This window comes from Micromys minutus (assembly GCF_963924665.1).
Source record: "Micromys minutus genome assembly, chromosome: 26".
Lineage (NCBI taxonomy): Eukaryota > Metazoa > Chordata > Mammalia > Rodentia > Muridae > Micromys > Micromys minutus.
The window spans coordinates 3,053,098-3,075,990 of record NC_137961.1 but is presented as its reverse complement, the minus strand read 5'-3'; the positions used below and the strand labels follow the sequence as shown (position 1 = coordinate 3,075,990).

The 22,893-nt window shown below is 48.5% G+C and overlaps 1 protein-coding gene across 1 annotated transcript; it reads right to left on the bottom strand.

Moving 5' to 3' along the window:
• Positions 1–768: 768 nt before the first annotated feature.
• TRAM1 (translocation associated membrane protein 1) lies at positions 769–21,363 on the bottom strand. The gene is made up of 11 exons (XM_080938467.1): positions 21,078–21,363; positions 14,188–14,251; positions 12,873–12,994; positions 12,626–12,742; positions 11,883–11,941; positions 10,324–10,408; positions 6,479–6,549; positions 6,281–6,385; positions 4,834–4,977; positions 4,397–4,557; positions 769–2,378 (listed from the first exon to the last, which is right to left on the bottom strand). Exons 1-11 carry the CDS (start codon positions 21,198–21,200, stop codon positions 2,305–2,307), a joined length of 1,125 nt encoding a protein of 374 aa, XP_080794593.1. The 5' UTR covers positions 21,201–21,363; the 3' UTR covers positions 769–2,304.
• Between the last annotated feature and the right edge of the window lie 1,530 nt (positions 21,364–22,893).

Below are 22,893 nucleotides of genomic sequence, written 5' to 3'. Positions count from 1 at the left end.
CTGCTCTGAGTACATCTCGTGGAACAGGCTGTCTGCCAATGTGGTCCCCTTGGACATCTGTTCTAAGGATCGTCTTCTAGAATTCCCTCCAGGGTTTTTTCTTAAACCTAGGCTCTCCATATACCAACAGGTACTTGAGTGTACTTTCTTTAAAAGACAGGCTCATTACTTCCTACATGTAGGCAAATGAAACCCCTTTTCGGGGAACACGCCTGACCACGCCTGGGAGACAGCAGTGTCAATTGGCTTTAATCACATGCTTACAACAATGATCCTCCCATTTCCTGGAGAAGCTAGCTTGGTCGGTGAGTTCTGAACCTAAGGACTTTGCAAGACTATTTAGGCTTAGCAGAGCGTGGTTAGTATCTTCACTCTTTATTCCGACCAGGTTCTTTTCGACTTTAACCTCAGGCAACTATCTTAGGAAGAAAGAGCACATCCCAGAACGGCCTGGACACTGGAGACCGGGAGCTGACGGGAGCCCCTAGTTCACAGGTCTGTTTCCCATCAGGTCTTGCGGCTTTCTGTCCATTACTGTCTCTGCAGGACTGGAAGACAGGGCACTTCCTACAGGGTCCTGGGAAGCAACCGGATGTGATTTCTTCCCCCTCGCCCTGAAATGCAGTCGAAAGTACCGAACACAAGTGTTGCAAACAACTCAGGAAGGTTCCAGTCAAAGGCAGAAGCGGCTCGTACTAAACCCAACTGCCACCGCAGCTTGGGTACCAGGAAGCGCATTTGCTCATGAAAAACAGACTCATCTTTTAATAGTTACACTTTAATGAGAATATACGTTCAAAACAGCATCAACATTACAGTGAAGGAATTGTCCAGAAAGCAGCTTGTGAAAGTGAAGAATTTTTTTATTCCGACTGATTTCTCAACGTATCATTCAGTATAATGCCAGTTTGAAGGGCAGAAGTTTGGTTCCACTGAGACTCGGTACCGCCACAGAGAAGGACGACTCTTCCTGGAAGTGTGTAAACGGCTAGAGAGGGCACGGCAACTGAGCCACGGGCCTGAGGCGTGTAGCTTCTATATCCAACATGGCACGGACACGGATTAGCTGGTGACAGAATGAGAACGGGGCGGACGGAGCATCGCACGGGAGCACCGCGCGGGGGTGACAGTGGACAGACCAAGCGCAGGGTGTGAGGACGACCATAGAAAAGGGAACCAGGGTTTTACTCAAATGCTTTTCAGAGCCTTTCTGTAGATACAAATATATATATATATATATGTGTATTTATCCAAAAATATGTTTTATACAGATAAACGCTTCTCAATTAAAGATGGGTCCAAAGCTACAATAGAACATAAAGCATGTCTCTGTTAAGACTAACCACCTGAATTTTCAATTTCTTTAAAGTTAGTGCATTAGTTTCCCAAATATAATTACCTGACACCTTTTTTTAATAGATATAAATCAAGTAGGCATTACTTTTTTAAAGGGCTTGAAGGTTAAATGGTATCTCATTAAGATGCTATGCGTATCAAACTTACAAGCCCTGTTGCGATTCATTACTAAACATATCAAAAAGGGCTACGGAAGTTGAATATTCCTCCTCACAGTAAGCATTTTCTGATTGTCAGATGATGAATGTTGAAAACGCACAAAAGGACTTCACTTCCTTGTGTTAAGAAGACATCTGCTCCGGTAAATGGCACTAGGTCTTGCTATCAGTACGTCTTGATGGGATGTGACACGCACAACCACGACTTAGAAAATAAAGCACACAAGTATTTTGGTGAATTTACAAATCTTTTTTCTTTTTCAGGTGTAAAGGCTACAAAAAACTCCTAAAAATCAGAGAACACTGAAAACATTAAAAGTTTGACATTTTATAGTATTTCCATTTTACCCTGAAAGACAACTTAAAAAATACGACCTTCTTAGAACAGGTCACCTTGCTATAATATTGTAAAAAAATTGGTGAGAGCAAGAAAAATGTTCACTGGTTATGCGGGGATATTACAAATGGTTTCTCCCCAAACCATTAGAAAAAACATTAAAGACAAAAAAGAAAAAAAATAAAAAAATAAAACCAACCAAACAAAAAAACCCAAAAAAGGTGGTCCCTAAACTATTTTGAAGGCAGGTGGCTGAGTCTAAGCTAAAATATTTTCTCACTCAGAGTAATTATCCTCCCCTCAAATGCCCTTTACGATGCAGGAACAATACAACAGCAAAAATCAAAGAGCAAAACTGTATTTTCAAGAACAGAAAAACCACTAGTGCTGAGAGAGAGAGAGAAAGTAGGAAGCAGATTCTTTGGGGGACATCAATCATCAGTTTCCGATCTGTTACGAAGACTTCTCTTTCCTGTTCCGAGGAGAGTCAGCTCCGTTTGATGGGACTGTGCCGTTCACGCCGTTTTCTGAAATGACAGACAGTAGGCGGCATTGTTCTGGTGTCGGAATGTGACCTACCTGTGGTAACAAGTGGACTCCCAAATCCTCAGGCGACATTTGCGATCCTGAAGGTGAGGACTTGGAAGCAGGAAATGAAAGGGAAGGAAGTACCAGCAAAGAGAGCACGGGGGCAGGGCTGGAACTGAGGACGTCCTGGGTTTACAAACCGCACACCCCCACAGCAGTCCTCACAGGGCACGGAGCTCTCCCTCTGCACAGCAGAGCCCTTTAGAGGGTTACCAGGGGCAGCAAGTGGCACAGCTGAAGGTGTGCTGCAGCCCAATCCTCACAACCAGAGAGTGAGCCGGCCGTGGAGCACAGGAGGCGCCGGCACGTGGCTTTCTGCGGCTCAGAACCATATACGGAACGTACGGCCTTTGGGGTAGAAAAGCAACATTTATTGAACTTGGGTACAGGCTGAGCTGTGATCTAAGTTTCAGCAAATTGCAGGAAGGAAAATCCTTCAGAGGGCAGTCTTAAATCACCACCAGAAGGACGAGCAGGAGATGACAAGACGTCTAATCAATCAAACACTGCACTCACAGAAAAGCTATGGTTCCAAAGAGAAACCCAATTACAATTACGAAGTGTTTGGAGCTGAGCAGCTCTCATGGCTTGAGGAGTGCAGCCGGCGCAGGATGAGGGGGAAGATGTTCCCTCAACTCCGGATGATTCTCAAGGCGGTGAAGATCATGACCAGAAGTCAAGAAGGGAACCCCAACAGCAAAAGAGCCACCAAGCCTAAGTTCGGAAGCAAGAGTAGGAACTGACATAGTAAAGACACAAAAACAAGACAGACAGACAGACAGACAGACAGATGCAAAAATAAAACCATCAGGAAAGACTGAGAAGTACTTTTGCTTTGTCTCACCTGCAGGAATCGTACCCTGGAGTTCACGAATTCTGGGCATGTACTCTACCCTGAGCTACATCTTAGCTCTAATATGCTGGGGTTTTGACTGAGAAGAAAAACAGGCACAAATTCCTTGGGAGGAAAAATTCACAAGTTGCTGAAAGGGATAGATTAAATCGAGACTTAATTCCTTGTCTTGAGTGTAAATCTGCAGAGATGGAGTCACTGTTAAATCTTCCAACAGCTTACAGACAAACAGCACCAGACGGACCAAGGGACAGATGGGTTTGATGTTGTTTATAAAGCTAGCAGAACCAACACGGATATTGGGAACAAGGTGCTAATTATAGGCCAATCTTTTATATGAACACAGAGGGAAAATCCTACAAAGTAATCAAAGCCAACCCAGCAAAGGTGCAGTATCATTCATTCATCCTAACACGGTGCGTGTGAGGAAGAAGAGTAGTTAAGAGGCGGACAGCAAGACATCAACACTGTACGGGTCTCAATGCCTACACCGTGCCCGATCCTGTTCTCAATCAGGACAACGTACCAAGACAATGCAATGTGAACGATCTAGACTGGTACACAAACTACCCGCAAGAGACAATAAAAACAATCCAGACTGGCAGGAAGGTGCAGACTGTTTTCACTGATCCAAAAGAACCCACACTCACTACACCACTTAACCCAAGTCCATCAAAGGCTGCAGGACACCAGATCAGTTAGCAGAACTGCACTTGTACACGGAAATGTACAACCTGCAAAGGGAATTAAGGAGATGATTCTACTTCAGAGCAGCACCCAAAAGAGTAAGATATTAGGGAGAAATTGAATCAAAGTACTAGACATTCAGCTCGGTAAGTGAAATTTAATTGGAAGAAATGAAAGAGCGGAACAGATGAAAAGACATCCATGTTCCCGCTCCCCAGGTCGGATCCCTGGAGCCCACACACAGATGCATCTACTGATACACAGAAAAGGTAAAGTGTGCCACCTGATGGCAGTCACCGATGACCACACACTGTGCCCCCTGTACAACAACCATCAGCAAAGCTTTGGAAGTCGAAAGCCCCGTAGCTGCATTTCTGCGTGCTCCTGCGTCTGTGCTCCACGCCCCTCAGTACCAACCTGTTCCTTTTCTGGAAGACCTGCCTTTGGTCACGGCCGGTTTCCTCTTCACAGGTGGGGCCTGGAAGGCAGAATGTTCCCTCCACCTCCGAAGCTGGAAGTTGATGAACTTCCACATCATGTAGGCTTGGGTGATGCAGACAGACGCCAGGACAGCGATCCTGGAAAGCAGCCGGGACAGCAGACATCAGACCGCATCAGAACACACGCGGGACAGAGGGGCTCTACCGTGAGGATGCTGAAGACTCGGGGCCAATGCTCAGTGCTAAGGGATCCATCTTAGATGTTAAACAGAGACTTTGGGACTGTCCCACATGGACAGAGAGCAACCACAGGCTTGAAGCCAAACCAAGGTTCCAGCCCCAGCTACCCCTCACTTACGACAGGTGACAGGGAGGAGCATGCTCGGCCACAGTGGGACGGGAAAGTGACTGTACCTCACCGCCAACACGTTGAAGTTTCCAGTACTAAAATCCAGCTTCTGATTGTCCGCTCTTGCCAGGCCAAAGCCAACAGTGAGAACTGAAAGAATTAGGGTGAGAAGCCTTCCCAGAACAAAAAGAACAGCCCAGAGGGAAAACCTGTGAAGACAGACATGTAAAGTCACGGTAAGAAAGCCACGAAGAGATGGTTCAACGGTAGTCAGATCCCTGCTGAGCACGTTCAAACAGTTCTGCTGTGTGTTCTGGGTGTGCACATGTGTGGCTGAGCCTGTGATCAGTGAGGGTGCCCTTCTGTTATCCGCACCCAAGACAAGGCCTGTCACTGAAACCGACTGCCAGCCCGGCGGGCCCAGCCCCGGGTACACATGCTTCCTACACGGGGCGGGGGGTCTGAACTCAGGCCCCGGTGCTCGCACGGTGAGCATGCTCCCACCGAGCCAGCATTCCCGTTCCTGACACAGCATTTCTTACTCTGCAAAAAGAATTTCTGCACCCCAGTTCCTGGGAAACCCTACCCAATGTGACATACTGTCAGAGGTCCACAGCACTGGTGACCCTCTTCGGGTTTTCCAGATCAGTAGACAACTGCTGTATTTTCGTGTGTTGTGAAGTATGGGCGATGGGCTTTAGAACTCGCAACAGGAACACGCTGGGCACAGGCCCAGCCCGCGCTGCTATGAACAACCCACACCAATGCCCATCTCAGGGGCCACAGGCTACCCCTTCCCAGTCCTTCCTTTCCAGCTGAGCTTTCTGTCAAGGTCTTTTCACATCCTTAAGACGGTATCACCCGCTTATCTTCTTTCCATTTTTAAACGATTTCATTTATGGTGTAGGGGCGAGGGGGCACGTGCATGCCGTGTGGAGGTCAGAGGCCAGCCGTGTGGCTTTGGTTCTCTCCTGTGCTTCTGGGGAACACCCTGGGTCTGCAGGCTTTTCTGTGGAGAACCTCACCGGGCCATTCCTTTAGAGCTTTTCTTCTCTATCGCCCTTTCCTCAGAAGAAAGCCACGGTACTGCAGCCTCGGAGACGCTCAGGCCAGTGCAGTCAGTGCCCTTCTGCTGGGAACAGTTTTAAAGGACGAAGTACAGACTACCAACATTGGTTTTTAAAATTGTCTGTCTATTTATTTATGTGAATGTGTGGGTGTCTGTGCACCGTGTGCCTAGTGCCTGTTGAGGCCAAACACGAGCACTGGATCCCCTGGAACGAGAGTTATGGACGGCTGTGAGCCACCATGCGGTGCTGGGAGCTGAACCCAGGTCCTCTGCAGGAGCGGCCAGTGCTCTAAGCTGGAGAGCTGACCACTGTTAAATGGTGGCTCTGCTTTCTTTGCATGCGGTACTGACACAACTGGAAAACTCTCACGGACACAGGCTTTGGCAGCCTCGTCCCTGACTTCAAACACCACTGAACGAACCGGGGAGAGGTCGGCACTTACCCTTTCTGATACTTCTCGTCACTAAAGTAAAACAGACGAGAAATGTGGAAAAGAAACTCAACGAAATAGTGCAGCACCAGAAGAACAAGGCCCAGGTGGTTCAAGCTGTGGACAGAACACGGACAGGAAAGGCCGGTTAGCAGCTCGGATAAATCAGCACGCTCTCTGCTCGTCAGACCCACGCCAAACCCAACTCACTTCAAAAGATAAGCTCCAGCGATGTGGAAGAGGTAAAGACCGATGTAGACAAGCTGACGAGGAATATCTTCCTGCAGATGCGAAGACAGACCACAGAGGAACGACACGGTCAACACTCACTTTTAATGGCGTAGGCCACAACGCATTTCTTACATCCAGATGACTCGGCACCTTAGCCCTACCTTTCTCATATACATTAAATAAATAAACCTTTGGGGGGGGGGGACTAAGTTCTATGCTTCCCATGGGTGTGGTCTTGGGCAAGCCACCAATTAAAAATACCACCGATCGCAATACCACCAAGAAAAAAGAAGCAAGGAGACGTGAGAGCCCCAGGTAAGCATACGGCTAAGTAGAAGCAGCCCATTTAGGAAACAACTGTTTCTTGGAGTTGCACCAGGGCAGGCTGACAACCTCACTCTGGTCTGGGGAAGAGAGAACAAGGGAGCTGGGCGGAGCTGGCCTTCTGAGGTGCTCCTCACAGCCACGGAAACTACAGGCTGGTCTGACCCAGCCGGGGGCTTCTGTGTTCTCAGCACATCCCCCCCGTTGTCCTGTAGTTTTGTTATGGGAATTACCTTTTTTCTACCAGAAGCCACAGTAAGGTTTTGCTTATGATTAACACAGAGCATATTTATAAAAGAGTGTTTCAGAGGGAGTTCTGGGGTGTGACTCTGGACGCACGCTTCCTGCCTGGCTGTTTATTCTCATTACTGATGTTCATGTAGCTTAAGCAACAAGGAAATCATGGAATGTCATCAAATTTGGATAATCTCTTTTTTTTTTTTTGTGGAAAATCTAACTGGTGTGTTTAAATTATGAATTCAAAAACTTGTACTTGTTCTTCAAGGATCTTTTTATTAAAGAGCTTCTGTAGATTTTTACTCTGGTAAGAAAACAGTTCTTGACAATGCAAGCTTTATTACAAATGATCACATGTGAACCTATAAAAGTTAAAGAAAGATTCCCCTGTAATCCATCTTAAACCGAGTTTAGAAGGCTCTCAAACTACAGGGCTAATATATACTAATTATTCTGAGCAATAATAAATGTTTGTGAAAGGCACATAAGTTAAGTTACTTCCATCACTGCCACCTTGAGATCCTTGTCCAGGTCTAACAGCCGACTCTGAGGAAGCTTGAGGGAACCCAGAGGGAAGCTGTGGTGAGCAGCAGAGACTAAGGAGGTGTGACCGTGGCGGCCAGCAGGCAGGGATAAGGAGAGAATGTCTAAGCATGTGATAGAACAGTCGGTTCTATTATCTGTAATCACAGCTAATATGATTACCAGTGACGAAACATTCGACTATTTCCAGAGTTCCTTAAGAGCTTCCAAGTTCAAACTAGCTAAGGAATGACTCTTGAGGCAGTCTCATGCTATTTTCCCAAACAACCCCTTCAGCCTCTACCGTACACTACAGGCCTGGCTAAGAATGGCGCTGGGCTACACTGAAGTTACGTGATTTAAATATTCCCATTCCAGACACTAAGCTCGTCCTCCCTCAACTGTTCACACTAAGCTCGCTTCCCCCCCCTTCACACTGTCCTTTCTTAGTCCTGCCTGGAAGGCTACAGCAAAGCATCACTGCACTCAGTTTCTTCCAGTAACAATTTCTCCCCAAAATACATTTCATAGAGCAAATTTTAAGAAACGGTTTAACACATATGCAGCTGTTACTTTCAAATTATGCTAATTACTTGAAACAGTTACTTTCAACTGTCACGTGTGAGTGTTAAAAATAGTTTCAGTTAAGTTCTAAGTTATGCAAATTATTCCATAAAAATTAGACCACACTTCTGGAGAAATGCCATCTGGCAGGAACTGATAAGAAAGAGCTTTAGGAGCTAAATGAACAACTGTTTTGAAGTTTCTTTTTACTCACTAGGGTCAGTGCACAGGGAGACTAATAATGAAACCCAAGTGTATTATGCCCACAGTATGCGAATACCTAAAGAAAGCTTGGAAGAGCTGAGCCATGTCCAGTAGCCAAGCATCAAGAAACTTCGATACTCTCAAGACTGCTGTCCAACAAAGCTTTCCTCATTCCACAAAGTTCTCACAAACGGTGGCACACACCTGTCCAATCCAGCCACAAACGGTGGCACACACCTGTCCAATCCAGCCACAAACGGTGGCACACACCTGTCCTATCCAGCCCATAAACGGTGGCACACACCTGTTCTATCCAGCCCATAAATGGTGGCACACACCTGTCCTATCCAGCCCATAAATGGTGGCACACACCTGTCCTATCCAGCCCATAAGTGGTGGCACACACCTGTCCTATCCAGCCCATAAATGGTGGCACACACCTGTCCTATCCAGCCCATAAATGGTGGCACACACCTGTCCTATCCAGCCCATAAATGGTGGCACACATACCTATTAGTTCCCCTCAGTCAGGAGAGACCAAGGAAGGAAGACCATGAGTTACAAGCCAGACTGGGGCCACACGGAAAAACATCTTTAAAAATGTGTGTGTGTGCGCCTTTTACATAAAATGACAGCTGTCCTCACAGGGATGAGGGCACTGACTATGGCCAGCATAAGTACAATGTGAAACTGTCACTTTAGCCTCACTAGTGACGGGCAGCTGCCATTTTGCACCGCACAGCCTCAGGAGACACAAGTCTCACAGGAGGAGCTCACCAGACAGGGAAGAGTTCCTGGATATTGCTGGCCTAATAATTTTTCAGACATTCCAAAAATGAGTGCCCTCACCTTAATTTGTCTGACCAACCGGAAAAGCATTCCTCTTTGTAAGAGAAACGGCGGCACGGCCGGGCACGGCTTCTACCTTGGCCTGTCTGCTAACCCTGGCAGACACCTGGCACACACACATGCTGGCACACACCTGGCACACATGCAGCACACACCTGGCACACATGCTGGCACACATGCTGGCACACACGGCACACATGCAGCGCAGGCCAAAGGCCTGTCTGCAGCACACGCTTTTTAAAGACTAGCTGTGGACTCTGGGAGGGAAGAGATACATCTGTCAGTAAACGGCTGCCATAATTCCACGCCGGAAAACTTCTCAAAGGGAGCTGAAGACCAAACCTTCTGCCCGTGGCAAACATGGCTCAGCCCACAACCAGCAAAAAGTAAAGTGAACCCATGTGCAGCTGTAACTTAGGCTCAGTCACTAACGACAGAAATTTTATCATCTGGATCCTACCCATTTATCCTTCCCTGACATTACTTCCAAGTACATCCCACACACGTGGTCTTTATTATTATTACCATTATCAAACTAGATCTACACAAAAATAAAGTGATATTTGGTTAATTTATCACAGGGAAAGGGCCCCCACCCCGGAGAAAGAGCAGGGGACAGTCACCATGTGCACAGGCCTCTCCACAGGCTCAGAGAGGACGGGCCCACCCACCCCTCAGGAAGCGCTTCCCCGGTGAAAATTTAACGGCAGTTTACTTTCTTGTCCACACAGAATTCCTCTTTATGGCTTCATACAGAACTGCTAGTAGAAATCCAACGAGCCACTTGTGAAATAAATTGCTAAAAGAAAACCAGTACAAGGAAACTAACACTTAAAAAAAAAAAAAAAAAACCAAACTTGGTTAAGTTTTAATTTAAATGACCACTAACTTAAAAGTGAGCAATCGGCATACCAAATATAAAGGTTTAACAAAATTAGAAGTTTTTTGTTTTTTTTTTTTTTAAAGAAATTGTTTTAAGTTTCTGATGAGGGGGAAGTGAGAACAGAAACAGCTGAGGCCAAGGGCACACGCACATTCAGGACTAGCGGTGACAGTTTGTTCTCTCTCTCTCTAAAAGACCACTTTTTAAAGTTAAAAAACAAAGGAATACAAATCCAGCTTACTTTCTTGGTTTTCTGGAAGTAGAGCTCAGGGAATGCGTGGAGCCAGTACGCCAGCTGGGATATGTAGAAAAACTTCATTTGAAATCTGAGAAAGCAAAAGTCTCTTTTAAAGGGTAGCATTTAAAAACAAAACAAAGAACAACCAAAAACCAAAGAGGCACAGAACCCGGAGCAACAGGTCGCTGTCTTACACCGGTGCTCCGCCCATCCCACACGGTGCTCCGCCCATCCCTCCCCCCCAAGAAGTCAAGCGTGCGGCGGCAACAAAGGCAGGGCCACAGCACCCAGAACCCACACCCAAGGCTGAGCAGGCCATTCCCACTCAGGTTCACCAACAGGGAGATGGGACAGACCACCTGGGGTCACGAGGACACCATTACTTCATATTTAATACATGGAAAGGGGGAGGGGCCAGGGCGGAGCAAAGGGTAATGTCTTCCTTAGTGAGGAGTGACTTCCCAGGGGCTCCAACATGGATGGATGTAAACTAAGGGATCAGACGGGAAAGGCAGGGCTGAGGCGGGGAGGGTCAGACTCGCAGTCTCCTCTGCCTCTTCTGCCTGACCATCTCCTCACTCTTCCCTAAGTGGAGAGCGGAAAAGCCAACCTGGAACCATGTCTAGAAGGTACACACCGCTGCATGTAAGTGTGACTCAGGAGGGGGGACATTACTGCTGGATATAAAACAGGTATGCTCATGGTCACCCGACTCCTTCCTCCGTGATTTTCCTCTGGTTTTCAGAGCACCACATATTCAGTGGGTACCATGTAGGTCGAAGAGCCTACACCTTCCCCAGCAGGGAGGACAGAGAGACAGCTCCACTGTGGACACGAGTGCTTACAGTCTTGGCGGGTAGGGTACACGTGCGATTAGAGAACCTGAATCATTTACAGACGCTGCATAAATATAAACCAAGCAGCCAGTGCTGGGTGCAAGGGCCTCCTGGCCGGCAAAGCAGCAGGGAGCCGTGTCACCTGACAAGAAGCTCCCAGAAGCAATGTATAGACATCCAGGAGCAAGCAAGAAGAAGCAGAACTGCAGTGAAGGGACAGGAGAAGCAGGGGTCATGGAAAGAAAAGATGGAAACCACAGGGAGAGAAAGAGAACACACCCAGTACAATCGTTAAAACCGGGGCTGCGAGTTGGCTGGTCAGTATGAGCGCATGTTGCGCCTACAGAGGACCTGGGCTGGATTCTAAGTCACGGTGGCTCACAACCATCCAAACTCCAGCCCCAGGGGACCTGAAGCTTTCTCCCACTTTCTCTAGCACCACGGAGGCACACATACATACGTGTAGGCAAAACAGCACACATATAAAATACTTTCTTTAAAAGTGTGCTAAAAGTCAGTTGTGTCAGGTTGGCAAAGGTAATAGAGGCAGAAGGAACAGCACCCAGCTCTTTCTCCGTGTGACGGTGATACCACCGTCCTGGGCTGGAGGCAGTGTACCTCTTCAAATTACTATCAAATCCCGAGGGGGAACCTCACGAGTGGATTCGACTTGATGGGAAATGAACGGTCGTTAATTAAGAAAGGCCTGTGAAAAAAATTACTTACGTCATCAGGTTATGGGGATACGCTCTCCACAGGATGGTCGGGTCTGAGATATAGTTTTCCTAGGAGACAGGACAATTACCTGTGAGTACCATGCAAACATTTACAGTTCCTCACAAGAGGTCCCAGAGACCATGCTTCACTGCTGTATCCCTTACTCCATTAAAGCACGTGCACACACACACACACGCACACACACACACACACACACACACACACACACACACACACACACACAGAAATAAGGTGACATTTTCCTCGTGGCTCGGGATTGGAAAGCTGAGTTATCTGTGATATCAATGGTTAGACTCTGACCCTCTTTGTTACTGATTCCCACCACGACGGCTTAAAAAAAAAAAAAACGTTTAATAATCTCAAAAGTGTGTAAAGCCAAACAGGCGCTGTCACTTAACACAAAGGGGGCACTACCTTCCCTCTTGGAGAAGAGAACCGCAGCTCTGACTGCCGTACCCAATGAAAATGTATACATTAAGTTGCTTGGGAGTAGCTGGAGTGTTCAAGGAGGGACTGACCCACAACATTTATGCTTCTCTGACGTAGGCAAGCTCATGTGACATGACACCCCTTTGTGAACAGACAAGATATAGAAAGGACATCATCCCATGCCTAAAATCGCAAGGCTTCTGAAGCCGTCGGCAGAGTCACACCGAGGCTCTTGACTCTCGGTCCCGAGCAGAAGTCATAGTGTCAAACGAGACAAGACCGGCGGCCGAGGCCACACTTACGGAGACGAGAATGAATGTGCCCCACACACAGGCGAAAAGGTAGAACGCACTGAGCTGACCGGACTCGTTAAACTTGCTGTGCTTCGTTTTGGAGAAATGCATCCGTCGGTTAATTTTCTAAAGATAAAAGCAGCCGTTAGTGACAGGTAACGAGAAAGCACACGAATGCATGATGGCCGGCAGACGGGGGACCGGCGGTGGGACCGGCGGTGGTTGAGAAAAGGGAGTTCTGAGATGGTGTACTTACATCCAACACATACTCCTGGATTATGGCGTGGATGATTATCGCCACTAGCATGTAGAAGAAGACTGTAGCCACATCTTTGATGCCATAGGAATAAAGGGATGCAGATTCAGCAGCTTGTTCTTCTGAAAGCCAAAAAGGAACACACACACCAATATACGTGAGATTATGAAACAGCACTCGGTACAACATAGTCATGGAAACAAACAAGCGGCTGGAGCCCGGTAAAGGTTCTACAGAGATCCCTCGGACAACCGAAGAGGCTCTCTACAAACCAAAGCTTCAGCGATTACTTACAGAAGACTCGACACACGTTAGTCACGGCCCCCAGAAGCCATAAAACAGGGGAAGGAGCCCACTCTGTCAGCCTTGCCTGGGCGAATCTCGTTGTCCCCGGAGCCTCTGCAGGTCCCTGGTTAGACGCGCACACTGGCGCCTCCGTTATGACACGAGATGGAGGCGGCGAACTTTTACCTGCTGCGGTTCTGGTCTCTAAGCACTAGGGAAATGCCGCTGCTACTTAAAAGTTATTTTTGTTTTTTTTTTTTTTTTTGCTTTAGTTTCTCAAAGCAAATATCAGCATTTTTGAGCTGTTGACACCTGTTCTTGGAGTCTGGGGGTTTGCTTAGGGAACATCACCTTGGCATCTCAAGTGCTATACAACACTACCCCCTCAAGCAACTTGTCTCCTGTCACTAAATCAAGAATTTGTAAAACGCCACACAAGAGAACAAACTCATCTTGTCCCTTTGCTCCTCCACCAAGGAGGGAAACGCCAGGGCAGGTTCCTGCCAGATATCCCCGTTTCCTTGAGCCAGCGCCATCTCCTTAGAGTGCGACAGTCAGCCGCGTTCCTGACCTTGGCTGCCCCCAACTTCCCACGGCAACGTACTTTTCAACGTAGCATCATTTGGAAATGCGACTTTCTAAAACAAAAGCATGGTTCGGACACAATGATCTGATAGTTCCTAGAGTTTGCTAACACGTTCTCCCGTCAAAGTGCTGGCTAGGGGCGGAGGTCAACAAAAATGGAAGGAGTGAGTCTGGAGAGGCTACGTCCGTGGTACGGTATGTGACAGAGGGCAGAAGGCCGCAGGACCCGAGGAGGTCCTCACAGCCCAAGCTGTCCATCTTCAGAGAAGGCTTAGAGGAAGCAGCACAGAGAACTCTCTGGGGGAACTTCAAGATCATGCACAAAGTCTATAAAATCGATAAACACATAGAACTAGGCTTTATACACTGCTTAGGATAAAGTCCAGACACGAGAAATTAATACAGACTCCCGTGTCTGTGGGTCACACGTCTAACTGATGCCTACCTGTCGCAGGGCGGGTGACGTTATACTGAAGAGCGACAAAGATGATGGCTCCTTTTGCTGTTATCTGGGGACAGAAAGCATGAAAGACATTATTGTGAGTTGTTCCCAAACCAATAGACCACGGCAAGAAGATTACAAATTCTGCACACAGTTCTAAGAAGCAAGGCTCCCCTTCCTGTGGCCCGTTGGGTAGGCACAGTGGAAACTTCTGATTATAGGTAGAGTCTGGTAGGAAATTCACTGAAGGGTTTTTTAGACCATGTACTAATAGGTACTGTTAACATTTCCAAAAAAAAAAAAAAAAAAAAAAGAAAAGAAAAAAGAAAGAAAAGAAAAAAAGAAAAAGAAAGTAGCTTCAGCTGGTCCAGTAAGCAATGATTTCTCAAACAGCCATCTCTGCTGCGGAACAATCACTATGAAGTTCCCACCAAGGAAGAGGCTGTGTAGATTAATAGAAGAAAGCAGAGCTTGTGTAAGAGATGGTCACATGCAGGGTCTGTGTTCATCTCCCTCCCACAAGTACATGCTCGGTTAGCTGGGCAGTAAATATTTCCTCAACTTGACTACTGGTCACAGTAAGTGGTCAGAACCCAAAGATGGAATGTTTAACGCAGCATTTACAGGCACCAAGGCAGATGAACTAACTCATCCCTTGACGAGACGCTGTGTTTCATCAGGACTGGTAAACAAACTTAGAATCCTGCGGGATCAGTGCCAACATCCTTTCCTGCAGATTCTCGGGGATAACGTGGGGTAGGAAATGCCTCCCGGAGGGGTGGCACAGGAGCTTGTTTGGAGTTCCCAAGGTTCAGAAGGGGATGCAGCAGAGGTAGGAACAGGGACCTTTAAGGACAGGTACAGTGCACACAGGATGGACAGAAGCACACACACAGTACTGAGCCACTTCAGTAAATAAATGGTTCTCTCGTCCCCTTGGAGTCTCCCCATCGCTGCCACAATCACCTCCCAATTGTGTGGCCACGCTCCCTGCTCTGTGTCCCGAGATTCTTTCCCTGGGTCCCTGGGTCCCGGGGACAGCGTGGTGTGCACTTGTATTTACCAGAGTCCTCTGTTGGAAAGTCTTCCCCCTTTAGAGCTCAGTCCCATCCGGTCTTTCAGGGGCACCCTCCCTGTGTTCCCTGAGTGGGCAGTTCCTTTGTCAGACCACCCCAGGAAGGACACTCCTCTTCTTAAAGCCACACGTGATGTCAGGACGACACTGGCCCCTCTCATATCTCATGAAGTAAGTGCTGTCTGAGGAGGGGCTGTGCTGCGTCACGCGCTGTCCAGTAAGGGCCAATAAGGGCCCTTGTCACCAGCCTGACAAGCTGAGTTCAATCTCAGGGGCCCACGTGGGAGGAGGAGAATCAACCCGTGGCTTGTCTTCTGACCCCCGCACAGGACAGCTCATGAATGCCAATGTAATCTTAAAGACAAACCTAGCATGGTACCTATAAAATGCTACACAACCCATCAGCGTGACAGCGATACAGCGTGACAGATCATAGAGCGGACATGCTAGATAGGACTAGGCCAGTGCTGGTGCGACAGAGGAAATTAGGAGGCCGAGTACGGTTTGGTAAGCGAAAGGAGTCCCACATTACTTATTGGTGCTCACAGCTTGCACAACGGGACAAATAGTAATAAAAACATGGGACACGAGAACACAAGGGGGAGACTGATCAGTTGAGATTTCTCTGGATACATGGTTGGAAAGGCTGCAGGTGGCTTATACCCAATAAAGACCCTGGCAGGCAGGCAGGACTTAGAGGAAGACTTGAGAATTACTATTTATGGATGCAAGTGGAATGATGGGAGTTTACCCATCATCTCTCCAAGTGCTCAGTGTCTGTAGAGAAGACAGATAGAGCCCAAAGTCAAGTGCCTGTTATGCGCCGGGTAAGTGTATCCTAAAGGCCCATGTGCCAAAGGTTGGTCCCCATCCAGCACGGACTAGTAGAACCTAAGGTGGATGTAACCTAGCAAGAGCCTGGCTGGTCACTAGGTCAGGCTTCCTCTTCAGGTCCCCGGCTGCTTTGGGACATGATGGGGACAGCTGCTATCCCATCAGGGGCCCGTTGCTGTCTCACGTGGCCAGAGACCCAAAGCAGTGGTGTCAACTCACCCCTGTCTGACTCCCCAAACCCAGACTGGGGAGAGCCAGTGGCTTCCTAAACCGAAGAGAAACGTTAGCGGCAGGAAGACCACGAAGGGCCTGGCGTCCCCAGAGCCAGGGGGATGCTTCAAGAACAGATGGAGTCACAAGGTTGAGTTTTCACAGGTGTGTCGAGGACAGTGGAACGGGATTGTCACATGGGTCACAGCTCGAGTGGCGGGAAGGAGGGTCAGAGAGATCTCACTGTGTGGACTGAAATCCCAAGAGTCCTGAGCTGGTCACAGTGCTGCTGATTTGAGGGGTGGATAGTTCTGGGGAGAAGTAAACACACAGCCGGAACGGGGGAACCTTGCTGAAGAGACTTCTCTCGAGTGCTTCCTCCAGTGAGGCCAATGAGGTCAGCATAGGCTACATCTCCCCTATTCACACACACTCAAGAGCCACAGCAACTTTTTAAATTCTCGAGTGTCTGCATATACACCATGGGATGCTTTGCAGATAGGACTCTAAGCAAGCAATTCATTTGCTGACCCCCATGTTTGACTGTGATTTGTCATGAGTCAGTGATGGAACTGTCCTAACTCTTCTGAACAATAAATCTATATATGGGGGAGTGAAAGGGGACACACACACACATATACACACAGGAGCTATGTGACAAGTAGTTACAACTAAAATCTTCTTCCTCCAGATTCCAAAATCCTAGCACGGAGATGCAGCTGGTGAGACAAGTATAAACGTGGTTCCTGAGCATAAAGTCCTTCAGCCGAGGGAAGAAAAAGAAAAAGCAACAAGAGCAGATACACTGGAGGAAAGGGGCAAAGTTAGGCCGACAGTGCCGGCTAGTTAGACGGTTTGGCAAAAGAACCGTGGGAAAGATGGTGTGGGGGGAGGGGGACTGTGTAGGTTCTGCTTGAACTCTGCTATCCTAGAATTCACCACCTAGAGATAAATCAGGACCTATGATTAAAAACAAACAGAACACAAAGGAAACCCCAACATATCTGTAGTATGGTCACTAAAGTGAGCTGGTCCACCAGCAGGCTATGAGGGCCATTTGAACAGAAGGCCTACTAAAGACGGTGCATTATTTGGTGAGGGGCCTGGTGAGGGGCTCAGGTGGGTGCTGCTGCTGACTGTCAGTCTCTGGGATTCCTGTGCAGCCCCCTCAGAGCTGTCCTCAAGCCCCCACGTGTGCCACGGCCATCAGATGGACATGGATGCTTGCTTGCAGGTCTCTTCGCCGCCTCCACGTCCCATTTCCAGTTTATAATGTGAGGTCATCGGTACCATGGGCTAGGGAAAACTTTGTTTTCCTTTCTACACAGCAAACGTAAATCTTCAAAGATAAATATAGTACCAAATTCTAAACACAACAAAAAATTAGATTATCCTTTTATGCAAGGCTTCTAAATAAAATTAAGATCTGGCTTCCAGCTGGCTTAGCATGTGCCATTAGGCAGGAGGAGAGGAGAAAAAAACAGGGAGTTATAGCCGCCAAAGAATGTATAAAGGAAATCAACCTTGTGGCCGTTCCCACTTTTCCGACCTTCGGCGGTTAGCAGTAAGGGGCTTTACACTACAAACACGCCACCCGGATGCTCACTGTACTCAAAAGCAAAAGGGACATTTATACTGCCATCTACTTCTAAGGGAAAAAAATGAAATTAACTTAGATCTATCTTACATAGGTTACCACATTTAGTGAGAGATCCAAATCTTCATATGCAAAGCAAAGTCGTAAGATTTCAGTGTTGTTGGAGTGGCTATCAGTGGGAGCTTGGCGTCTGTTGTCATAAACCCGAGACGTGCTCTGCGCTGTTAGAGGTGAGCATGATTACTGCATACACTGGGTTCATGACAGGTGTGAATTCCTACCCAATCCCACTTCTCCACTGGTTCATGCAGAAAGTTTCCTTTCCAAGACAGACAGACATGACATTGAGTCAGGCTATGTTTACAGATAAAGCTTGTGGGATTAAGTAGATGGCTCGGTGGTTAAGAGTACTTGCTGTTTTCTCGGGGGACCCAGGTTTGATTCCTGGCACCCACGTGGCAGCTCACAACTGTCTAACTTCAGTTCCAGGGGCCCTGACATCCTCTTCTGACCCCCCAGGGCACGAGGCACAAAAGCTGTGCACAGACACATCTGCAGGCAAAACATCCACACATGTACAAAATTTAAAACGCAAACGAAGAACACGTGGGTTAGTGGAGAAAGGCGCCTGCTCTGACTCCTGATGAGTTCACCTAGAACACACAGTGGGAGACAGGGGTCTGACTCCCATCAGCTGTCGCGGTATGAAGGTTTGTGTGTGCAAGTATACACAGATGCACATGCGAATCTAGAAGTAAACTTAGATCCCTGTGTATTCTTGCGGCCCCTGCCCACCCCCCCTGCAGGCACTCCTTTCCAAACTCTCCTGTAAGGTTCTCTTTACTCTTCCACAGCACCCCTCCGAGCAAGCAAGGCTCCAGAGCACTCGTACGTCTTTTTCTTACTGTCCAACTTTTCCTACTTTAAATACAGAAATCACTAATAGTATTTTTGTATTCTGTAGACAGGCACTGGCTGTGAAAACATTATGAGATTTGTGTAATAAAAAGTTCCTCAAGTCAAACACTTCCCCCAAACAGATTACTTCTTCAACCTTTAGAGAGAGAGAAAGAGAGAGCGATTGATTCAGAGTCTAAAACCCCTGTCATCTCTTTTCCAGTCTGGCTGAACCGCCAGGAATAACCAAACACTGAGAAGGTACTGTGCATGCGTATCAGTTAACTTAAGTCTTCAGAGATAAGAAAACCTAAGTTCCCATCTTCCCTAACTTGAATCAGCTGTAGCGTACAGACTTCTAGAGTATTCCCAAGTGCATGCCTGCATAGCTGGTGACACACCTTGTTATTTCTCCTTCTTTAACACAGATCCCTAATATTTCCTCAGTATTTGTGCACAGAAGGCTTAGTAGGTCTGCAACATATCATCCTATCTATTATTTTGGCATGCACACGCACACACGCATGCACACACACTATGCTTCTACAATTAGACAGAGATTAAGGAGCAATTATTTTCAAAGCCACACAGCCAAAACCCACGCTGTCAGTTTCTTCTGCATCTGAGCAGTGTTGCTTTCAAAACCTGCGTCTTTACCATATGGTTAAGAATGAACGGCCGGCACAAGCTGCCCTGCTCTGTTCACTGTTGCCACACTCGGGCCTTTCTGGAGTGATTTAAAAGCTTCTATTTAGCACCAAAACTCCCACGTACTGTTAGAAACCTTTAATCCAGCACATAGAAGGCAGAGGCAGGTGGGTCTTGTGAGTTCGAGGTCAACCTGGTCTATGTTAATAAATTTCAGAACAGCCCGGACAACACAGACTCTATCTCAAAAAAACAAAAAACAAAACAAAACAACAAAAAAACCCATTAACATAATAGTGAACATCCTAAAAAAATAAGGCAGGAATTTACAGTTGACATAAAAAACAGAGGTTGTGGCATTTCTAAGTGTCCGGCTTTCTGGTCTTTTCCTTCACTTACAGCGCTTCCAATATGCTCAGCAGATCCCCACACGCCCTAAATTACACCCCTCAAGGGAGGAAAGGAACCCTTAGCGTGAGAAGTGGTGCTGACCAGTCATCATCAGCGTTGGAATTCACTATGGAGTTGCCCTTGGATCTGAACTCACAACTCCTCTGCATACGGTGACAAATGCCTACTAACCACGTCCACGTAGTGCCTTTAACACTACAGCAGGAAAACAGTTTTCATAAATCCAGAGATGACAAATATTTAGCACTGTGTGTGTTGCTTATAACTGAACCCAGAGCCATACTTTTGACCCCCTCAGAAGTGATGGAGAGACTCGGGGTAAGGTCGGGCATAAAGCTCCAGCCCTGTACCAGCCCTGGATCCACTCTACAACTAATCAAAGCAAGCATTTACCACAGGGCCACAATTCAACCCTTTCCCTTAGTTCCCTGCTTTCAACTCAAACCTTTAAAGCTCTGTTCTCGACAGCAGAAAAAGACTAGTAAAACATGGATGGTTACAGGCCAGGAGGAGAGGAGACAAATGGTAATCATCAATATATCAATATATTTAATGAGACAAGGTGGCTTACAGATTTTTTTTTTTAATGGAAGGAAGGGGGAGTAGGCGGAAGTACTGAGGAGGGTGGAAAAAAAAACCCGTAGGATGTTACAGGTTCACCCTGCAAACTTTATTACCCACATTCAACAGCTGTTAAAATAAGTCATCAAAATACTCAGATCTGTGGGAAGAGAATTTACACACTCCTGACAGTCTCGTCGCCTCTGCTTCAAGAAACGACATCCCTCAACTCAACACAGCTGCCGCCGAGCCTCGCGTCAGCCCCGATCCTCCGGGGACAGCGAGAGCCCAGGCAGAAAGTTGGACGAGCCGCCGTCGGCGGGCGAGGGGCCACCGGGGGGGGGGGGGCAGGGCGAGCCCCGGGATCCTCGCCCTCCGCGGCTGAGGGTCGGGGTAGAGCCTGGGGGGTCCCTGTCAGTCATCCAGCCCCGCTCCCCGGCCCCGGGTCCGCCCACCGCGCAGGGCCAGCAGCACGGCCGCGCCCGCCGCCCCCGCCGGCCCCTCGCCGGCTGCCACGTAACCCTTCGCGGGAAGCAGGAACTGCGCGGCGCGGGAGGGGGCGGCGGGCCGGGGCCCGGGCGGCGGGGCCGCGGGGGGCTGCGCAGCTCCGGCCGGGCGCTCTAGGGTCGGCCGGGGGTCCGGGAAGGGGGGGGTGCTCACCTCGAACATAAGCCCCAGCAGGAAGAGCATCGCCAGGCAGGAGACGATGTCCGCGTGATTCTGCAGCACGAATTCGTGGCTCAGCAGCGGCGGGTTCTTGTTGCTCTTCTTGCGAATCGCCATGGTGGAGCCGCCGCCTGTGCCTGCAGGTGCTCCCTCCGCCCGGCTCCGCGCTCTCGGCCCCGCTCACCGCCGCGCCGCCGCCGCCTCCCGCTGGCTGCTCCGCACAGCCCCGCCGCAGCCGCTCGCTGGGGCTTCACTTCCCATCCCACAGCCAGTACGCAGCCGCCGGGGCGGCCCGGAAAAAAAAAAAAAAAAAAAGCCAGCCCGCAGCGGTGGCGAGCATGCGCACCAGGGAGAAACCGCGCGCTCGCGCCCCCGTCGCGCCTGGCGGCCCACAGCGCCCCCCGTGGGCTGGAGGTCGCGGGACGCCCGTGGCGCGCGGGGGCTTCGCGCCGGGGGTTAGGAGACGTTTGGGGTCCCCGGCGTCCATCGCGTGCCGCCGCGGCTGCGGGGGGTGCGTGCGTGGCCGCTGGCTGCCTTCTCGCCCTCCCGGCCCACCCTGGCCCTAGTGCTGCCACGTTCCACACTGTGGGCCACCTTTGTGAGCGACAGCCACCGTCTAAAAAATTCAGAAAAAAAAAAAAAAAAAAAAACCCAAAAACTACGAAGTCGCCTGCCCATTCAAGGGAGCCTGAGTGGTCGCCTTCCAACGTGGCTGCGGATTAGCTCCGCGGTTGACTCCTGTAATCCCACGGTTTGCGAGGCTGAGGCAGGAGAAGTGGTCTGACTTTAATGCCATCCAGGGCTACATGGTCACACCTTGTTTCAAAGTGTAAAAAAAAAAAAAAAACAAGACAGCAACAAACCATACTAAAACAAACAACAACAAAAAACCTCTTTTCCGTAGTTCTGTCCAGCTTCCGGGTCCCCACTGGTAGTTTAGATTTACTTGTTACGTTGTCACATCCTCCTCTTTACTTCTGTTTAACCCGGGGTCTCTAGAAGCTAAAATCATCCTGTGTTGCATCTTTTTATCACCCTCTGACATCTATTCCAGCACCAAATCCAGCCAATTCAGTCTCCTTCCCTATTCCCACTGCCACAATACAGTCCCAGGAGGGGACCTGGCCTCGAATATCACATTTCCGGTGTGATCGCGGTCGTTTAAAAAACGTGGTTATTGAGTCGTCTTATTATTACGCTCAATTTATTGCCTGCAATTCCACAGAAAAGTTACTTCTGGGGGGCTCGATTTTATTGTTTATGTGTCCGTTGTCTCAAAAAGTAGGGGATGAGAGTTGACCTAGTAGCAGGAACTCAACTGAGGATTCAGGACGCAGGGCCTTGCCTTGTGAGGGGAGAGTCTTTTTAAAGGATTTTGAAAGGGAAAGGTGGGTGGAGCTGAGACACCGGGAGGAAAAGCATAGGGAAGCCATGATTCCCCTAGCCAAGTAGAGGAAGGAAAGCAGGCGGGTTTTGTCTGTTGGGAGGTGATGGTTTTCACCTTAGCAATCCAAGGAGCTGCTTCAGGGAAGGCGCTCAGCAGAGCAGACACTAGACGTAGCTTTTGTTCTTGTTTTCCTTTCTGGTTTAAACTGTGTTGTACTTAGGTTGCTTTCCACCTTTCCCCATTTAGAATGTTCGAGAAATCGCTGTTCTGTTTCTCCGTTTTCTCAGTGGAAAGCCACCTTGACTAACATTCCTTCATATCTGGTTCTGCCTGCCCAAACAGGCTCGGTCTTGCCCTTCATGGCCTTCCACCCACCCTGTCTCTGATGTGCATTGCTGAAGACTAAGCAAGCTATGGCGGCTT